The 14,252-nt window shown below is 68.7% G+C and overlaps 2 protein-coding genes across 2 annotated transcripts; both read right to left on the reverse strand.

The window, feature by feature from the left end:
* Positions 1-5,864: 5,864 nt before the first annotated feature.
* On the reverse strand, positions 5,865-8,845 carry GPAA1 (glycosylphosphatidylinositol anchor attachment 1; the record flags this gene model as incomplete). Its single annotated transcript, XM_084230204.1, has 12 exons — positions 5,865-6,179; positions 6,274-6,444; positions 6,523-6,713; positions 6,819-6,914; positions 7,073-7,226; positions 7,321-7,517; positions 7,594-7,790; positions 7,865-7,966; positions 8,042-8,189; positions 8,276-8,387; positions 8,499-8,678; positions 8,772-8,845. The coding sequence occupies 12 exons, from the start codon at positions 8,843-8,845 to the stop codon at positions 5,936-5,938; spliced, it is 1,866 nt and encodes a 621-aa protein (XP_084086330.1). The 3' UTR covers positions 5,865-5,935.
* Positions 8,846-9,398: 553 nt separating this feature from the next.
* On the reverse strand, positions 9,399-10,641 carry EXOSC4 (exosome component 4). Its single transcript, XM_084230292.1, has 3 exons — positions 10,460-10,641; positions 9,864-10,070; positions 9,399-9,782 (listed from the first exon to the last, which is right to left on the reverse strand). Exons 1-3 carry the CDS (start codon positions 10,628-10,630, stop codon positions 9,423-9,425), a joined length of 738 nt encoding a protein of 245 aa, XP_084086418.1. The 5' UTR covers positions 10,631-10,641; the 3' UTR covers positions 9,399-9,422.
* Positions 10,642-14,252: the final 3,611 nt, after the last annotated feature.

A 14,252-nucleotide genomic window follows, 5' to 3' on the forward strand; every position in this document is an offset into this window, starting at 1 on the left:
AGGCCGGGCTGGGGCCGCCGAGCCCGAGGAGGAGCCTGGGCGCTCGGGGACCGAGCCCGCGTGTGGGGGCGGGGCCGGGGCGTGGAGGCAGAGCCTTGGTGCCGCCTAGTGGCGCGGGGGTGGGACGCGAAGGCGGAGCCCGGCGGGCAAGGGGCGGAGCCAGCGTGGGGCGGGGTGTGGAGGCGGAGTCTGGGTTGGGGCCGGGAAGAGGACCCGGGGGCACGGGGCGTGGGGGGCGGGGCTGGGAGCGGAGGCGGAGTCTGAGCGGGGGGCGGGGCCTGGAGAGGGCCCTGGGGGCACGGGGCGTGGGTGGGAGGGGCTAGGGGCGGAGGCGGAGTCTGAGCGGGGGGCGGGGCCTGGAGAGGACCCTGGGGGACGGGGCGTGGGTGGGAGGGGCTAGGGGCGGAGGCGGAGTCTGGGCGGGGGGCGGGGGCCTGGAGAGGGCCCTGGGGGCACGGGGCGTGGGTGGGCGGGGCTGGGGGCGGAGGCGGAGTCTGGGCGGGGGCGGGGCCTGGAGAGGACCCTGGGGGCACGGGGGCGGGGCGGTGGGCGGGGCTGGGAGCGGAGGCGGAGTATGGGCGGGGGCGGGGCCTGCACAGGGCCCTGGGGGCACGGGGCGTGGGTGGGAGGGGCTGGGGCGGAGGCGGAGTCTGGGCGGGGGACGGGGCCTGGGGAGGACCCTGGGGGCACGGGGCGTGGGTGGGAGGGGCTGGGGGCGGAGGCGGAGTCTGGGCGGGGGCGGGGCCTGGAGAGGACCCTGGGGGCACGGGGCGTGGGTGGGAGGGGCTGGGGGCGGAGGCGGAGTCTGGGCGGGGGCGGGGCCTGGAGAGGACCCTGGGGGCACGGGGCGTGGGTGGGAGGGGCTGGGGGCGGAGGCGGAGTCTGGGCGGGGGCGGGGCCTGGAGAGGACCCTGGGGGCACGGGGCGTGGGTGGGCGGGGCTGGGGGCGGAGGCGGAGTCTGGGGCGGGGCCTGGGCGGGGCGCGGGCGGGCGGGCGGGCACAGGGCGCGCGTGGAGTGGGGCGGGGCCCGTGAAGCGCACGACATTGGTCCTGCCCCCGAAGCCCTGGGCAGGGCCGCAGGACCCGGAGCTGCGCTGGCGTCCCTCCGCGGGACGTGGGCCTGCTGGGCAGTGTCGCGGACACAGGCCCCGGAGGCTGCACGCCCAGGTGCATCCTGGGAAGCGGAGACCGAGGACCCTGGTCGGGGAAGCGCTGTGCCCGCCGCCCGCGCCCCGCGGCGGCCCATCTTGGACTGTTTTAAGAAGAACAAGTGCAGGGCCTCCCCGGGGCGCCGCGGCGAGCGCTGGGTGCGAAGCTGCCGCAGCCTCTGCAGCGCCGGTTCGATCCCGGCCTCCGGGCGAGGGTCCCGCATGGCGCGCAGACCCCTCCTGCCGCCCGCTGCTCCCCTCGGCAGTGTCCTTCGGTCCTTCTGCTGCTCTGCTCCAAGGTGAATTCTCTCACCCTCCCGCGCCTCTGACTGTGCCCAGTGCTTGTATAAATAAATAAATATTTAAAAAAAAAACTTTTAAGAAAACACAAAATATTTTCTTTCTTAGCAGATTATTTAAGAAAAACCTTGTTAACAGTTTCTTACTGAGGACAAATGAATAGGCTAAGAAAACCCCTTTTGCACAAAGAAAGACAAATTGTAATTTTGCACTAGTGCACCTTGATCTTAGAATTGATGTTAGTCTTAGCAATTTTAATCGCACGTAAAATTCCTTTCCCCAAATTTTTTCTTCTACTAAACTTTTTAAAAAAGATTTATTTATGCATACAAGGGCTGGGGTATAGGCCACAAGTGTGAGGGGTGACAGGATTCACCAGAGACAGAAGTACACTGCTGAGGTCAGCAGCGGGCATGTCAGGAGAGGTCTGCTGCACCATATGGGTTGCTCTCTGGCCAGCCGGGGATCGAACTCATGCTGTGGAGGCTGCAGATAGCTTCATAGGTTGTGTCTTAACCCCTTGAGCCACCAGGGAGGCCCACTTCTAGTAAACTTTCTATGTACATTTTACTGTTTCTTTCTTTCTTTTTTCTTTTTTTTTAGTAGAGGCATGCTTTATTTATTTATTTGTTTGTTTGTTTGTTTTTGCTTGTTTATACAGGCACTGGGTACAGTCAGAAGCGCGGGAGGGTGAGAGAATTCACCAGAGCCAGAGCGGGGAGCAGAGCAGGCAGAAGGACCGAAGTCCACTGCTGAGGGGAGCAGCGGGCGGCAGGAGAGGTCTGCGCGCCATGTGGGACCCTCCTCCGGTGGCCGGGGAGCAGCCGGGGAACGAACCGGCGTCGCAGAGGCCGCGGGCAGCTTCGCAACCCAGCGCTCAACCACTGCGCCACCCGGGAGGCCCCATTTTACTGTTTCTTATACTCTTCTCTTTAAAAGCAGCCAATTTTAATTTACAACAATATCACTGTCATGTCTGTCAACAAAGATGCACTTCTATTCTTCATACCTGCTTGTACATACTGCATTTTACTGAAAATACATATCCTACTTTTCTTTTTTTTTAAGATGTATTTATTCATTTATACAAGAACTGGGGATCAGGCCAGCAGGAGGGTGAGAGGATTCACCAGAGACAGAGCGGGGAACAGAACAGGCAGGCGACCAAAATACACTGCTGAGGGGAGCAGCAGGTGAGACAGGAGAGGTCTGCTTGCCATGTGGGTTGTTCCGAGGCTGGCGAGGATCGAACCGGCATTGCAGAGGCTGCGGACAGCCTCACAGCGCCGCGCTCAACCACCTGTGCCATCAGGGAGGCCCAAGTCTTTAATTTTAATAAAGTCCAACCACATCTTGTTTTTCTTTTCTTGAGTTTTTGGTGACATGAAGGGATAGCCCTCTGTTTTCTTAGAAAGTTTGATTTTGGTTCAGTTTCTCTTTAAGATTTTTTTTTTTATTGATGCACACAAGAACTGGGGTACAGGCCAGAGTTGCAGGGGTGGGAGGACTCCCCAGAGACAGAGTGGGGAGCAGAACAGGCAGATCTACTGAAACACACTGCTGAGGGGAGCAGCGGGGAGACAGGAGAGGTCTGCTGCGCCTTGTGGGACCCTCGCCGGCCTGGATGGAACCGGTGCTGCAGAGGCTCCAGACACCTTCACAGCACGGTGCTCAACCGCCTGCGCCACCAGGGGAGGCCCTACTTTTCTTTTTTTTTTTTTTTTAAGATGTATTTTATTTATGCATACAAGAGCTGGGGTGCAGGTCAGGTGTGTGTGTGGTGGTGGTGGGGGTTGATAAGGCTCTCCAGAGACAGAGCGGGGAGCAGAACAGGTAGACTGACTGAAACACACTGCTGAGGGAGCAGCGGGGAGACAGGAGAGGTCTGCCGCGCCATGTGGGAATCTCCCTGGCCGGCCGGGAATTGTGCTGCAGAGGCCGTGGACAGCTCCACAGCGCTGCGCTCAACCCGCTGTGCCACCGGGAGGCCCCTACAGCTGATTTTAAAAACACAGGTAAGGGCCCCTCAGGAGCGGATGGACGGAAGAATGGGGAGCACTAATGGGCTTGAAAACGCAATGCTGGTGAACACAGACTCCAACAGGAGAGAGAACAATGAGAACAGCGCCCGTGGAGATGACCCCGTCCTGGGGACCCCAGAGAGAGAGAGAAGAGCCGTGGAGAGAGTTTAAAGAAACGATGGGGAGGCTCCAGGCAAGACCACAGCGGGAGGGCGACCCCTGCACCCGCAGCACCGGCGCTGGGCGCCAGCTCGAGGGCAGAGGGCCGCGGGAGGGAGGGAGGCCCCGCCAGCGCGGGCTCCCTCGGAGGCAACATTCGAAATAGTTGCGGCGTCCATCCCAGAGCCCTCCATCAGCGCGAGATGAAGGAAAAACTCGGCACAACTGCTGCAGAGAGAACTCAGGTCCGGGAGCCCGCGGAGGCGCTGCGGGGAGCCGCGCGGTGACCAGGAGGCGGACACCCCGGCTGCGGAGGGGGAGACCCCGCCCATCCCTGGGCCCTCTTGCCTGACACGCCCGCACATCGCATGTGATCCCCGTGAGTAGCAGCGCCGCTTTCCAGCAAAAACAGGGGGAAAAGGGCTGAAATTGACGTGCCAGCACAAGGCCGAGGTTACAGACGGGCCGTCGGGAGGGAGGGCGCCGGCACAGGGAGCCCCGGCCGCGGCCTCAGGTCCCGCGGGGGCAGGGCCACGCCGCGCCGAGCCCCCGGGGTGGGGGCTGGACCAGCGCCCGCCCGCGGCGTCCGAGGTGCCCGCGGCGAGGCGGGCGCGACCCCGCGCAAGGGGGGCGCGCGGCTGTCGAGGGACACGGAGGGGGGCTGCGCGGCTCGCCAGAGCGCCCGTCCGGACAGCCGCGGGAGCGGCCACCGCGCGCCCCCCAGCCCGGGGCCCCGCACACCAGGCCCACAGCGGGCCAGCGCCAGGGAGGGCCCGCGTCCGCCCTGCCGCCCCCCGCGGGCGCGAGAGCCGCCCCGCGCCCGCCCCCCAGCCCCGCGCCCCCCACGCGGGCGCCCGCCCGAGCGGCGCGTCAGTGCCCGGCGCGCGCCTGCGCCGCGAGGGCGGGGGGCGGGGGGTTCGCGTTCGTCCGACGCTGCCGTGCTCGGCCCCGCAGCCCCCCGCGCGCTCACCTGCCGAGGGCCAGCGCCCAGCACCCTCCCCGCACGCCCCCCACCCCCCCCCCGCTCCCTCGGGAGCCTCCCGCGCCCGGCTCCACCAGGCGGCGGCCCCCCAGCCCCCCAGCCCGGGCGCTCGGGGCGCCGCGTCGGCTCCACGGCCCGCTCGGGGCCCCGGGCTCACCACGCGTGCAGGGCCAGCTCTGCGTGCCCCCCCAGCCTGGACGGCGGCCCCACTGGCTGTGCGGGAGCCGAGCCCCAAAGGGCGCCAGGACGACGTCTCTGGAGAACCCCGGGAAGCCCCCGCGGGCTGGCCCATGGCGGGGTCTCCCGCTAGGTCTCGCGCCGCTGCTGCGGGCAGTCAAACCGCCCAGCCTCCCGGCCACACAGCTCCCAGGCGCTGCCCACAGGCCCGCGGGCGGGAGGCAGGGCCGGCTGCTGCCTCAGAGGGTGCCCACGGCCCCTGCTCGCCCCAGCGCCCGGCCTCGAGAGCCTCTTGGCTCCTATTCTCCGGAGGTTACTTCCCAACAGTGTGGCAGGGGAACGTCGGCTGCCCGTGGCCCCCCCGCACAACCACGGGGGTCAGTGCGCTCAGTGGGCCGCAGCACCCTCCTCAGACTCCTGCTGCTCTTCGAAGGGACGCAGCCCTGCGGAGGCTGGGCTTGCCCTGGGCCCCCCAGGAGGCCAACGGGAGCAGCACACTCTGGTCACCAGAGGGCCACACAAGCAGGATGGACACTGGGGTTCCCAGCTCCTTTCAGGAGTCACTGGCCTGCCCTGACTCCCCTGCCCCAGGGGAGCCCCCACACCTTCCTTCTTGGGGATGCACCCCCATGGCCAGTGTTCTCCTGGGGTGCTGGGGATGCCGGAAGTGGGGGGGAGGTGGGCTCCTAACCCAGTATCGTGCGCCCACTCCAGGTCCTGACCCTCGCTGGGTCCCCCCACTGCAGAGTCTGGCACCCACCCCCGTGCTGCAGGGCTGAGGAGACTGGGTGTTGCCCCTGGGTGCCCAGCCTGCCGGCTCCTCTCACGGTGCAGGCCAGGAGGGCTCAGCACCAACCGAGGGAGTGCCGCGTTTGCATACCCCAATTCTGGTGGGGGTGGGGGGCTGGGCATTCACCCAGAGCAGATGCAGCCAAGCCTCCTTCCAGCCAGCAAAGCCCTGCGGGCGGATGCCACCTGGCACGTGCCCACGAAGGCAGGGGAGGGACCCCAGGCCCCCAAGACTGCAGGCTGCTGCTGACAACCAAGGGAACAGCTAGAACCAAACACCTGTTTATTTCCTGGGAACGAAAACACGGTTGCCCAGCGAAGTTCCACCCTAGTCCGTGCGCCTCAGGGCAGGCAGGCGTCACTTCCAGAAGAGAACGTTCCAGAAGAGCAGCCAGCAGGGATAGAGGCCCAGCGCCAGCAGTGGGAACAGCAGAGCACCATAGGTGTGGTGCTCCAGCACCCCCTGTGCCAGCGCCGCCAGGAAGAGCTGCCAGCCCTCGGCCAGCGACAGCGGGGCCTCCTGCAGCTCCCGCCACAGGAACAGGCTGCCCAGGAGCGTGGCCGCTGGGCTCGTCAGCACCAGTAGGGCAGCATAGAGAGGCCTGGTTGAGGGAGCAAGGTCAGGGAGGGACCTGGGACCTGGCAGGGCAGGGGCGGATGCCATGACAGTGGGTGGTAGGGTTAACCAGCACGTACCGGGGCCCAGAGGGCTTGATGAGTGCAGCAGCAGGCACCATGGTGGCGGCCAACAGGAAGCCCAATGAAAAGTTGGTAAGGGTGATGCACGCCAGCTGGAGTGCCAGATACAGGAGGGCCACCAGCTTCAAAGCCATCCAGCCCCGGTCAGGGGCCTGTGCACTCACGACCCTGCAAGGGCAGGAGCTCAGGGCCAGCCACTTGCCGTGCGGAGCGCCCCGCCTGTGCCCACCCAGGCCGGCTCCTCACCGGTGAGCGTTGTGTGGAAGGGCCAGGCCAGCCGCGTAGATGGCCAGCAGCGTCAGCACCACGGCCTCAGCCTCAGCCACAGGGAAGTGTTGGGTGGCCACGTGCTGGCCCAGCACTGGCAGGACGTAGAGGGCCAGGCCCATGGCCTGGGAGATCAGCAAAGGTGCCACAAGCGAAGCCAGCCCCACGCCCTGCGGGCACATGTCACTTGGAGGTGGGCCCCGGTGCCCAAGGACTCTCATCGCATCAGACTACGGGCAGCAGTCCCCACCTCCGAACAGGAACGGCACCTTCACCTGTGCTGGGGGGAGGGGGGAACTGGGTCCACAGGTTCCCCCAGCCTCTTCAGGGCCCACTCCGGCCTCATGCAGCTGCATCCACAGCTCCAGAGCGTAGCCAGGTCAAGGACTCTGACCAGAATCATAGCGGAACACTCTCAGTGGGGAACCCAGGGTTCACCCCCACTTGCTGACCCCAAGGATGGAGAACGCTCCCCAGACCAGAGTGGAAGGAACCAAACGATGGAGCGGGGACAGAGGGCAGAGGATATCTTGAGGCCAAGAACCAGGAGCAGGAAGCCCGCGGCGGGCATGTACAGGCCGATAGAGACGAAGCGGGAGAGCGCGGGCAGCAAGTAGAAGAAAAAGGACTGGTGCAGCCGCTCCAGGAGGTGGTTGAGCTTGCGGAACATGCCCTCCAGAGCCCTGCCAGGCATGGGGGAGAAGGGGTGTCAGGGCCGGCCGGACCCCGCCCCAGCTGAACACAGCCCCGGCAGGAGGGACGCCAGAGGCGACATACTTGCCGACGGCCACCAGGTCGTACTTATACTGGCGGAAGCTGTTGATGCCGCGCAGCGTGATGGCCTCCACCCGGTAGCGCAGGAAGAGGCCATGGGGGCCGTGGGGGCGGCCGGACGCCTGCTGCAGAACCATGAGCAGCAGCGTCTGCAGACTTTGCAGAGGTCCGTCCGCGGACGTCCAGTCCTGGGGCTGCAGCTGGAGAGGTTCAGACGCGGGATCAGAGAACCCCTCGCCTCACAGGCCCCTACCAACCCCCGCCCCACGGCCCCACCTTGCCCTGCAGCGTGCACAGCAGCCCTCCTTTCTGACAGAAGGTCTGGAAGAGGTTCAGCAGATCGAGGTTGGGCAGCTGCCCGTTGAGCCCCTCCACGGCCACGTCCAGGCTAGTGACCACCTCGCTGCTCAGCTCCAGGGCCACAGCTGCCTGGATGGCGCCGGCGCGGCCCTGCAGGGCGGATGACTGCACCCCTGCGGGAGCACCGGAGTGAGCCTGGGGGCTGCCGCGCCGGGCCCAGAAAGGGGGGCGGGGCGGGGGCACCCACCCGTGACGTTGACGTCGTGGTAGGCTTCCAGCCAGGCCTCGGTGCCCAGAAGGTCGTGCTCCGTCACCAGGAAGATGATGTCCTTGGCCCAGTAGATCTGCCCTGAGGACCAGAGGCCCGTCAGCGAGGCCTCGGCGGAGGCGGCGGCGGGGACCCCGCGGCGCGCCCGAGGCTCACCCCTGAAGTGGGCGGCGAGCGCCAGCAGCAGCCCCACGGCCTGGTTGTTGGTGGCGTCGGCGCCGCAGGGCACGGTGAGCACCAGGGACTCGGTGCTGGCGGAGCGCGGGGCGCGCAGGATGCCGTACACGTTGGTGCCGGACACCACCTGCGGCGGCATGGGGCGCTCAGCGGGGCCGCCCGCCCGCCCCCGGCCCGCCCCCGGCCCGGCCCGCCACCCCCCGGCCCCGGTACGTAGCGCTCGCGCGTCTCGTCCGGGAAGGGCAGCTGCCGGGAGAAGCTCTGCGCGTGGACCTCCAGCCCCACGGACCGCATCGCGCGCTCCAGCCAGGCCACGGGCAGGGCCCTGCGGGGAGAGCGAGGCCTGAGCGCCCCGGCCCCCCGCCCTCGCCCCCCGGGCCCCCCGGCCTCGCCCCCTGGGCCCCCGCCCCCCGGGCCCCCGCCCCCGGCCGCTCACCCCGACTTCCGGCGCAGGGCGGCGAACTCGCGGGCCCAGGCGCGGGCGCGCTCGCCGCCCGCGAACTGCTCCTCCACCATGGTGGAGCCCATGGCGTTCTCCGACATGTAGGCGCGCTGCGTGAGCGGCGGGAAGGCCAGCGCCAGCAGCCAGGCGACGCCCGCCGCGTAGCTCAGCGCGCTGCGGACACGCGGGCGGCGGTCAGCGGGCGGCGCGCCCCCCGCCCCGCCCCGCCGGCGCCCCCGCCCCGCCGGCCCCCCCCCCGCCCCTCACCAGAGCGGCGCGTTCAGGCGCAGCACGAGGCGGGCGAGCGCGCGCCGGCGCGCCGGGTCCGACAAGAGCCCCATGGCCGCGGCGCCCGCCACAGCTGCCCACGGCCCGCGCCTCCGGCCCCGGCGGCCCCGCGCAGGCGCAGTCCGCGGGCCTCCCCCGCGCAGGCGCAGTCCGCGGGCCTCCCCCGCGCAGGCGCAGCCCCGCCCGCCCGCCCGCCCGCCGCGGGAGCCAGTGGGGCGGGGTGAGGCGAAGGCGCCGCTGCTGGTGACGGGCGGGAGGCGCCGCCCCCGTACCTTGGAGGGACACTGGAAGGGGCCGGCCAGAGTGGGCGCGGCGCCGGGGGCGGGAGGAGCCCAGGGCCAGCAGCAGGAGGCCCAAGGGGCGCCTAAGGGGAAGGGCTCAGAGCATAACCCGGAGGACGAGGGCGCGCGCCCATCTCCACGGCGGGCACCCCCAGGGGCGGCAGCCCTCGAGCTCCACGCCCTGGCGGTGCAGGGGTGAGGGCGACCGCCCCCCGCCGCTGCTCTGCTCCAGAACCGTACGGGCACCAGCTCCCCCACCGAGCCCGTCCCCCAGGAGCCGCACCGGCACGCACGTGCTCTGGGAGCGCGGAGGACCTGCCGGTTTTATTTCGGGTGCGGGCGCCCGCGCTCAGTCCCCCAACAAGACGGACGCCTCGCGCACGTGTTGGCGGACCACGCGGTCCAGCACGGTGTGCACGTCTCTGGCGGCGCGGGCCGCGGCCTCCAGCACGCGCTCCAGGTGGTCCTCGTGCAGCCTGGCGTCCATTTCAAGCAGTGCGATCTGGCCCGAGGCCGGCAGCAGGGCGAGGGCCAGCTGGGGGCCGCCAGCAGCCTCTTCCACGTGGCTGAGGTCCGCCAGGGCCGTGCCATCCACAAAGCCGGCTGAGCAGGCGCACACGAAGTCCCGCATGGGTATCCCGGCGTCCAGCACGGCCAGCGTGGCTGCGTTGACACAGGCTGCATAGGTGCCACCATCCGCCTGCAGCACCTGCAGGGACCCCGTGGCGTCAGCGAGCACTTGGCCCGGGGACCTCGCACCCCCCCCCCCGCCCCGCCCCGCCCCGCCCACCTGCACGTAGATGTCGATCTGGGAGCGCGGGTGCAGCTGCGTGAGGACCGCGGCCTCGAAGGTCTGGCGGAGCTGCAGGCCCATCTCGCAGGACTTGCGGTCCCCGTGAGGCCGCCGCTTGCGCTCGCCGGTGCTGAAGGTGGCGGAGCTGTACTGGCAGTTCACGAGGGCCCGGTCGGGCAGGGCTCGCGCCCTGGAGCCGCGGATCTGGGGGCGGAAGGGCCAGTGAGGCGGGCCCGCTGCCCGGCCCAGGGCCGCTCCGGACCCCGGCGAGCGCAAGAACTTCACCTCCGCGCCCAGTCCACGCTCGCGTCCTCCCTGCCTCCCCTTCGCGCGGGAAGTGAGGCCGAATCTCTGCTCCGGTGCGCGAAGCCCGGCCCTCCCGCTGCCCTGGAAGCCCCGTCTGGCCCGGGAGGACCCCACCGGCCGCCCCTCGGCGCTGCAGACCCGCCAGCTGGGCCCGCCCCTCTGCCCGTCCTGACCGCCCGGCTCTGTCCTCACGGTGCGCCCCAGTGGGGGCCGACGACGGGGGCCCGCGACGCGGCCGCCCGGGGCAGGGGCGGGGCGGGGGGTGCGCGGGGGTCCCCGCCACTCGCCTCGTGCGGCCCGTAGACCACCGCCAGCGCCTTGGTGTTGCCCTGCTCGATGTAGGCCGAGCCGTCGGCCTGCGCGAACACGCCCATCCGCGCCTGGATCTTGCGCAGCTCCCCGGCGCGCCGCCCGTCCACCCGGTAGCCCTGGTCCGACAGCAGCTCCAGCCCCGCCATGCCGGCCGCGCGCCCGCCCCGGACTTCCGGCCCGACGCCCCGCCCACTCGTGGACTTCCGGCCCGACGCCCCGCCCACCGGGACTTCCTCTCTCGGGCCCCGCCCACCCTGCACCGCCGGGCCCCGCCCGCTCCCGGCCGGCCGCTGCGACCGGGAGCCGCCTGTGCCGCGGCGGTCGGGGCGGCGCCCCCGGTCTCCGCGGCCCTCGTCTGCGCCGCCACCGTGGGGGGCCGAGCCCCGCCGCCGTCCCGCAGGCCCCCGGCGCCCCCGGCGCCGCCCCGCCCCGCCCCGCCGCTTGCCGCGGCCCCGGCGCCCGCCTCGACGTTTGCACCGGGGCGAAGATGTCGGCTTCGTGCCCCGCGTGAAGGGCGGCAGGGAGGACCGGGGCGGGGTGGGGAAGGATGGGGTCGGCCGAGCCGGCCTCGTCCCGCGCTGCTCGCACCTGCCCGCCCGGGTCGGGTCCGCGCGGCGGGCGGGCTCCGGCCGTGACCACCCCCGCGGCGCGCCCCAGCCCAGCTCGCGCCTCGCCGTCCCCTACCAGCCGCGCGCGGTCGCTGCCCACAGACGCCGCGGGGGCCGCTCGGACAGCCCTGCGCACCTCGCGCTCTTCGCTGGCGGCGTGACACCCACGGGCGGCCCAGGCCCTGCTGCGCTCGCCACGCGGCGTGGGTGTCGCCCCGAGGGTGGGCGAGGCAGTGGGAGAGCGTCCTCGACCCCTGCTCGCCCGCCGGGGCAGTGCCAGGCTTCCTTGCAATGCAAATGCACCGGCGCTCCTGCCACCCCAGCCCTGTGTGTCCAGCGTCTGTCAGTGCGTGCAGGGCTGGGGTGGCAGCCCCCCCAGCAGAGGCCTGTCCCCTGCTCCCTTGCTTGGGCACTCAGCTTACACCATGGCACCCCGGAGAGCTGGGCCCCCACGTTGCACTTAGAAGCCAGACCCCCAGTTCATGTTTGACAGTGGAAGGTGAGGGGGTGACAGCAGGGCCCCTGCGCTGGGTGGGTGCCCAGGCAGGCCTGATGGCCTGCCTGTGGCATCTCCCAGGGCCTGTGGTGCCCCTGATTGCATCCAGCCCCACAGTGAATGAAATGGTGACAGAGGTGCCTGCCCTCCCGGGAGGACAACGCCACCCTTCCAGGTCTGGGGCCAACTGAGCCCAGCCAGCAGGCCTGGGCTGCGGTACCCTCATGTTTCTGGCAGCCAATGCGGGCCAGGCCCCAGGGGCTGTCGGCACACCTACGTGGGGCTTCCTCAAAGCAGGATGCTGGGCCCCACGGTCACCGCTCCGGACCGCAGCAGGTGCCTGGGGTGCAAGATCTACCCTCAATCCTGTCGTGGTCCAGGTGGTCACGACACCTGCCCAGGCTCGTCCTCTTGGCCCTTATGGTGTTACAGGGCAGGGAGGGGGCACCCCAGAGCCCCCAAAGCTGCCTGCCCTAAATAGGTTCTGCCGTCTGTTGTGTCAAGACAAAACATAGAGAGCCTCCACCGTGGTGCAGCAGGTGGAGTGCACACTGTGAAGCTGCCCGCAGCCTCTGCAGCACCGGTTCGATCCCCGGCCGCCGCTGCTGGGCGAGGGTCCCACGTGGTGCGCAGACCTCTCCTACCGCCCGCTGCTCCCCTCAGCAGTGTATTTCTTCGTCAGTTTGCCTGTTTTGCTCCCTGCTCTGTCTCTGATGAATTCTCTCACTCTCCCGTGCTTCTGACTGTACCCCGGTTCTTGTATAAAAATAAATATTTTAATTATTTATTTTTAAAAGATTTATTTATTTATACAAGCACTGGGTACAGTCAGAAGCGCGGGAGGGCGAGAGAATTCAGCAGAGCCAGAGCAGGGAGCAGAGCAGGCAGAAGGACCGAGGTACACTGCTGAGGGGAGCCGCAGGCAGCAGGGGAGATCTGCGCACCATGTGGGACCCTCGCCCAGCAGTGGCGGCCAGGGATCGAACCGGTGCTGCAGAGGCTGTGGGCAGCTTCGCAACCCAGCGCTCAACCGCTGCGCCACCAGGGAGGCCCTAAAAACAAATCTTTAAAAAAGATATACCATACAGACTTTTCATGGAAAGGAGCTTTAGCTCAACAAGAGTGCAAAGACAAGACAGAGAAGAGTTTCCAGATGGCACCCAAGTCACCCACCCTCATGGAAACGTCCAGCTGGCAGGGCCGGCCCAGAGCAGGGCCAAGGGGGCCCAATAGCCCACTGCTGCCCCAGCACCTTCCGTGGGCCGCAGGAGGGGGCAGGAGCAGCCGGACAGGCCCTGGGGGGAAAGAGCAGCGCCGAGTCCAGACCAGTGCTGGCAGCGGGACTCCCCATGGGCCCCGGTCTGTGCCACCCACCCAGGGTCCAGGAGCCAGCGCAGCTTCTTTTTTTTAAAGATTTATTTATGTATACATGCACTGGGTACAGTCAGAAGTGCGGGAGGGTGAGAGGATTCACCAGAGCCAGAGCGGGGAACAGAACAGGCAGACTGACGAAACCCACTGCTGAGGGGAGCAGCGGGCACTGCAGGAGAGGTCTGCGCGCCATGTGGGACCCCCGCCCGGGGCCGAGGATCGAACCGGCGCTGCAGAGGCTGCGGGCAGCTTCGCAACTCAGCGCTCAACCGCTGCGCCACCAGGGAGGCCCCTAGCGCAGCTTCTTCACAGTCTCTGCGCTGAGTCCTCCCTCGGCTCCTCCTGCCCCCACCCTCCCTCCTTCTTCCCCTCAGCTCCACCTCCCTGGGGTGGGGCAGGGAGCCCGGAACCTCCCCTTTCCCCGGGGACCCTCGTTACAACTGTGACAACGGGAGTAAGGTCAATGCCAAACAGGAGGAAGAGCAGGCGACTGGACACTAGCGGGTTGGGACAGCATCCTGCAGACGGGTGGAGTGGGCTCCGAGCAGCTGGTCAGCCTGCGCCTACTCTCAGGGGCCATGGCCCTCCATCCGGATGGTGGTGCCCTCGGTCCCCGCCCCTGGGTCCAGTGATGTGCGGAGTCCTGTGGCCGCACTCGGGCCAAGGTGTATCGGGGAGCGTTTCACCCGGGTGGGCTGGGGGCGAGTGCCTGGGCCAAAGGCCAGAGGACACCAGGCGCCAGTCTCCCGGGGACCCCGTGGGGCACGCTCCACTCTCAGGCGCCACCCGCAGACCCTCTGCCTGGCCCGGGCCCCCTCCGGACTCCTGGAGGAAAGCAGGAGTCACCCACGAACACCCTTGCTGTGGACACGTAGGTCCGCTGATCACGGTACCCGCAGCCCCGGTTCCAGGTGCCGCGCTGCAGGCAGCCCTCCAGGACTGCGGCCTCCAGCCCGCCTGGCAATGCCTTCAGATACAGTCAGTGCCCCCAATCAAGTGACCAGAGCAAGGAAAGAAATGCAGGCCCAAGCACCCCAGGCAGGGAGAGGCAGAGGCCCGGCCCTCAGGGACAGGAAGGCTGGTGCAGCTCATAGCCGCGTCCGCCACCCCTCGGAGCCAAAGCCGCGGCTGGAAGGACCAGTCATGGCCTGGGAAGGGTCTTCACTCCACTGCCCGTGAGAGAGGGGGAGGCGGACTTGCGCGAGCGCGGAGTTGGGTGGAGCGTGGGAGCCTGGCGTGCGTGACCAGGGGGCTCCCAAGGGAGAAGCTGCCTCCCCAGACCCCCCGCAGGGA

The sequence above is a fragment of the Talpa europaea genome (genome assembly GCF_964194135.1).
Source record: "Talpa europaea genome assembly, chromosome: 3".
Classification (NCBI taxonomy): Eukaryota; Metazoa; Chordata; class Mammalia; order Eulipotyphla; family Talpidae; genus Talpa; species Talpa europaea.